Genomic DNA, 4,997 nt, shown 5'->3' on the forward strand with positions numbered 1-4,997 from the left:
TTAATACCCATAGAATAATCTTGGGTACATCTCTCTCATACGATCTTCTGTCTCCCAGGTAGCTTCTTCTACGGAATGGTTCCTCCACAACACCTTCACCAAACTCACCGTCTTGTTCCTTAGAACCTTATCTTTCCAATCCAAGATGGTGACTGGTTCCTTATCATATGTCAAATCCGGATTAATCTCTAGCGGTTGAAGAGGGATCACATGAGAAGGATCACAAATATAATGTCGAAGCATAGAGACGTGGAACACATTATGGACCTTAGATAACTCCGGAGGCAACTCCAACCGGTAGGCAACCTCACCAACTCTTTCAGTGATCACATAAGGTCCAATGTATCTCGGACTTAGCTTCCCTCTTTTTCCAAATCGTACCACACCTCTCCAAGGTGACAATTTCAAAAATACCCAATCGCCCACATTATACACTCGATCAGTGGCATGTCGATTTGCTAAACTCTTCTGTCGATCCTGGGCTGCTTTCAGATTAGACTTAATCACCTGGATATTTTGAGTAGTCTTATCCACAATCTCTGGGCCTTCTAACACTCTTTCACCAACCTCAGACCAACACAATGGCGTACGACACGCCCTACCATAAAGTGCCTCAAATGGTGACATACCAATGCTCGAGTGAAAACTATTATTGTAGGCAAATTCCATCAAGTCCAGCCGATCATGCCAGGAATCACCGAATTGTAACACTGAAGATCTCAACATATCCTTCAACGTCTGAATCGTCCTCTCTGATTGCCCATCAGTTTGAGGATGATAAGCAGTGCTGTAAAGCAATTGCGTACCAAGAGATTCTTGAAAAGCTACCCAAAATTTAGAAGTAAATCTTGAGTCTCGATCATAAATAATATTCACTGGAACTCCATGATACTTCACAATCTTCGTAATGAACAACCTAGCCAATTTATTCAGAGGATACTTCTCCCTCACTGGAATGAAATGCGCTGACTTGGTAAGTCGATCCACAATCACCCAAATACCATCAAATCCGTTTTGTGTACGAGGAAGTTTATACACGAAGTCCATGGTTATATTTTCCCATTTCCACTAGGGAACGGGAAGTGGCTGCATTCGCCCAAAAGGTTTCTTTCTTTCTGCTTTAACTTGCTGGCAAATAATACATCTACTCACATACTCAGCAATTTCCCTTTTCATACTCGGCCAATAATAAAATGGTCGAATGGTATGATACATCTTAGTGCCTCCCGGGTGCATCGCATAAGCTGAACAATGCGCTTCATCCAATATTTCCTTCTTTAATTCCTCATTATTCGGAACATACATTCTATTTTCCTACATAAGCATACCATCTGATTCCCGAATCCTGAGGTCTTTCTTTTTCCCTTCACTTCTTAACTGAACCATTTCTTGAATTTCCTCATCCACCATCTGAGCTTCGAGTATACGATCAACCAAACTGGCCTGACTTGAAAACTAGCAAGAAAGGCTCCACTTCGATCTTCCAACTCCAACTTTACTCCAGTTGCCCTCAGTTCAGCAAGAAGAGGAACACGGCTAGCATATAAGGCATTGAGTCTACCTTGAGGTTTCCTACTCAGTGCATCAGCTACCACATTAGCACGACCCGGATGATACTCGATAGTACAGTCATAATCACTTAACAATTCCATCCACCTTCGCTGACGAAGATTAAGATCATGCTGAGTAAATAGATACTGAAGACTCTTATGATCAGTGAAGATCTTACACTTCTCACCATATAAATAATGCCTCCAAATCTTCAAAGCAAAGACAATGGCTGATAACTCAAGATCGTGAGTAGGATAATTCCTTTCATGATTTTTCAACTGTCGAGAAGCATAAGCAATCACTCTATTATGTTGCATCAAAACACATCCCAAACCATTCAAGGAAGCATCACTGTAAATCTCAAAATTACCGCTATCGTCAGGAAGTACCAATACTGGAGCATGAGTGAGGCAATATTTCAATTGCTGGAAACTCCGTTCATAATTTTCATCCCACTCAAATTTAACATCCTTCCTGGTCAACTTCGTTAATGGCAAAGCAATCATAGAAAAATCCTGAACAAACCGTCGGTAATAACCTGGTAAACTAACAAAACTTCGTACCTCAGTGACGGTTTGAGGTTGCTCCCAATTCTCCACCGCTGCTATCTTTTGAGGATCAACTTGGATTCCTTGAGCCGATACAACATGCCCCAAAAATGCCACTTCAATCAACCAAAACTGACATTTACTGAACTTAGCATACAACTGATGCTCCCTCAATTTCTTTAACACCAAGTTAAGATGTCGGATATGATCTGCTTTAGATTTAGAGTATACCAGAATATCATCAATAAAAACAATAACAAATTTATCAAGATATTGCTGGAATACCTCATTCATCAACCTCATGAAAGCTGCAGGTGCATTAGTTAACCCAAATGGCATAAACAGATATTCATAATGTCCGTAACGGGTTCAGAAAGCTGTCTTAGGTACATCTTCCTTTTTAATCTTCAACTGATAATAACCGGATCTCAAATCAATCTTAGAAAATACACACGCACCTTTCAGCTGATCAAACAGATCGTCGATGCGAGGCAATGGATAACGGTTTTTAATCGTTACCCGGTTCAATTGCCTATAGTCAATGCATAATCTCAGAGTTCCATCTTTCTTCCTCACAAATAATACTGGAGCTCCCCAAGGTGACGAACTAGGCTGAATGAAACCCTTATCAAGTAATTCTTGCAACTGAATTTTCAATTCTCTCAGCTCAGCAGGAGCCATTCTATAAGGAGTTAGAGATATAGGGTCAGTACCTGGAAGCAAATCAATAGAGAATTCCACCTCTCTGTCTGGCGGCAGCCCCGACAAATCATCAGGAAATACATCAAGATAGTGTCTGACCACACCAACCTCCTCAATACTGCTAGGAACAACATCATTTAACACCACATGTGCTAAATATCCTTGGCAACCATTTGATAATAATTTCCTTGCTCTTATGGCAGAAATAACGCCATGCTTCACCCCACTTCTTTCGCCCACAAAAGTAACCTCGGGTAGTCCATGACGATAAAAAGTAACTGATTTACCATAACAATCAATATGGGCACGATTATAATGCAACCAATCAGCCCCTAGAATCACATCAAAATCCACAATATCTAACAGGATAAGATCAGCTGGCATAACTATGCCTTCTACCATCACTGGACACCCAAGATACATACTATCAACATAACATTTATCTTCTCTAGGCATGGCAAACTCTAAATCAAATCCTAGAGGTGAAGGGTGAGGTTGAGTCATTTGAGCAAACGTATGAGAAATCACCGAATGCGTAGCACCACAATCAATCAAAACCTTAGCAAAATGACCAAGAACATTTAACGTACCCATGATCAAGTCCGGATGATTATGAGCCTCTTGCAGTGAGATGTGATTAACACGCCCCTGAGCTTGCTGTCGTCCACCACGACCTCTACTGCCTTGATTACCTCGCCCCTGGGGAGCACGTCCCTGGCCTGACTGACTAGGCTGCCTAGATGATCCTGCACCACCAGTAGCAACTTCCCCCTGACGGGGCTGACCTTCATGATGCCACTGAGATCTACCAACTGGCATGGATGAATAAGAAGAATAACCCCCAAAGTCCTGAGAATACCCTGTCTGAGAATAAGGCTCCTGGGGATACTGATAAGGTCCGGAAGCATACGGAGCAGCATCCCCCTGGTAGTGGTAGGCACCACCACGACTCGACTGGCCATAACTGCCCGGTCTAAAGCTCTGCTGAATCGACGCTGGAGGTGGCATAGTGGTCTGTTGCGATCTTTGCTGACCCTGGGGACACTGAGAAGCCCGATGTCCCATTTGCCCACAAGTAAAACAAGCACCACTACCTCTCCTACACTCACCATGATGACGAAAATTACAACGGCGGCACCACGGAGCTCCAGAACCACCAGCACCACCAGAATCCCTCTACCTCTGAAATCTAGGCCCACCAGAAAATCTACCACCACCTCTCCTCGGGCCAGTAATACTATATCCACCACTAGAAGAACTCGAACTTGCCCCACTCTTCTTAAAATTCTGCGTCTTGCGAGGTCCCGGAATAGAGATACCCTTACCTTTATCATCCTTCTTCTAACCATCATTCTTGTCCTCGTCATCCTCACTCTCACTGGGAAGATTATCGGAGTCCTCCATCCTAACCAAAATCTCGAAAAACTCATGATAATCGGCGCAGGGAAGTGCACTGGCAAAAGTTCGCCACTTTTTCTTAGATCTCAACTTGAAACGTCGAAGCATCTCTCCCTGATTACCAGCTGTATCAGGGTCATAACGAGACAAATCAGTAAACTTTCTGTAGTATTCATGAGCTGTCATATTCTTCTGTTTCAATCGAGTAAATTCCTGTTTCTTGCGATCAATATACTCTGGGGGGGGACAAATCTTTTCTTGAAATTATCTTTAAATACTTCCCAATCAGATGCCATAGCTGGGGACATAAACTGCGTCTGATTCCTCCACCAACCTGCCGGCTCTCGACCTAAAAACCAGGTAGTGGTCTCAACCCACCTATCAGCCGGAAAGTTCCCCTGACTTTTCATCACCTGAAATGTCTTTTCAATATGATCTAGCCATTTCTCTGCCCCCTCGTGACCTTCATTACCCATAAAACGATCCAGTTTCAAATTGTACATGGTCTCTAGGGGTGTCCTCTGAGGTGGGGGAGGAGGACGAATTACATTCTGAAAAGCATGAGCCATTGCTTCCCCCAACTGAATGATATTCGGGAAATTAGGGTCAGGAGTACTGCGGGACTCCCTACGCTCTCTACGAGGTGGCATAATTCTGACAGAAAACATCAAAAGATCATTAAAGCATTAACAATTATACAGGACTGTAACCTAGGCTCTGATACCAAATTGACACACCCCGACCCAGAGGATCAAGGCGTGCTGGCCGTCACGTGAGCGTGACGTAACCAAAAGTGCG

The 4,997-nt window shown here is 43.3% G+C and overlaps 1 protein-coding gene across 1 annotated transcript; it reads right to left on the reverse strand.

Annotated features, from left to right (window-relative positions):
- LOC114827148 (uncharacterized) lies at positions 1–3,866 on the reverse strand. Its single transcript, XM_070804478.1, has 6 exons — positions 3,392–3,866; positions 2,813–3,205; positions 2,115–2,215; positions 1,444–1,661; positions 630–787; positions 1–482 (listed from the first exon to the last, which is right to left on the reverse strand). Exons 1-6 carry the CDS (start codon positions 3,864–3,866, stop codon positions 1–3), a joined length of 1,827 nt encoding a protein of 608 aa, XP_070660579.1.
- Positions 3,867–4,997: the final 1,131 nt, after the last annotated feature.

This window comes from Malus domestica, chromosome 09 (genome assembly GCF_042453785.1).
Source record: "Malus domestica chromosome 09, GDT2T_hap1".
In the NCBI taxonomy this organism is placed as follows: Eukaryota; Viridiplantae; Streptophyta; class Magnoliopsida; order Rosales; family Rosaceae; genus Malus; species Malus domestica.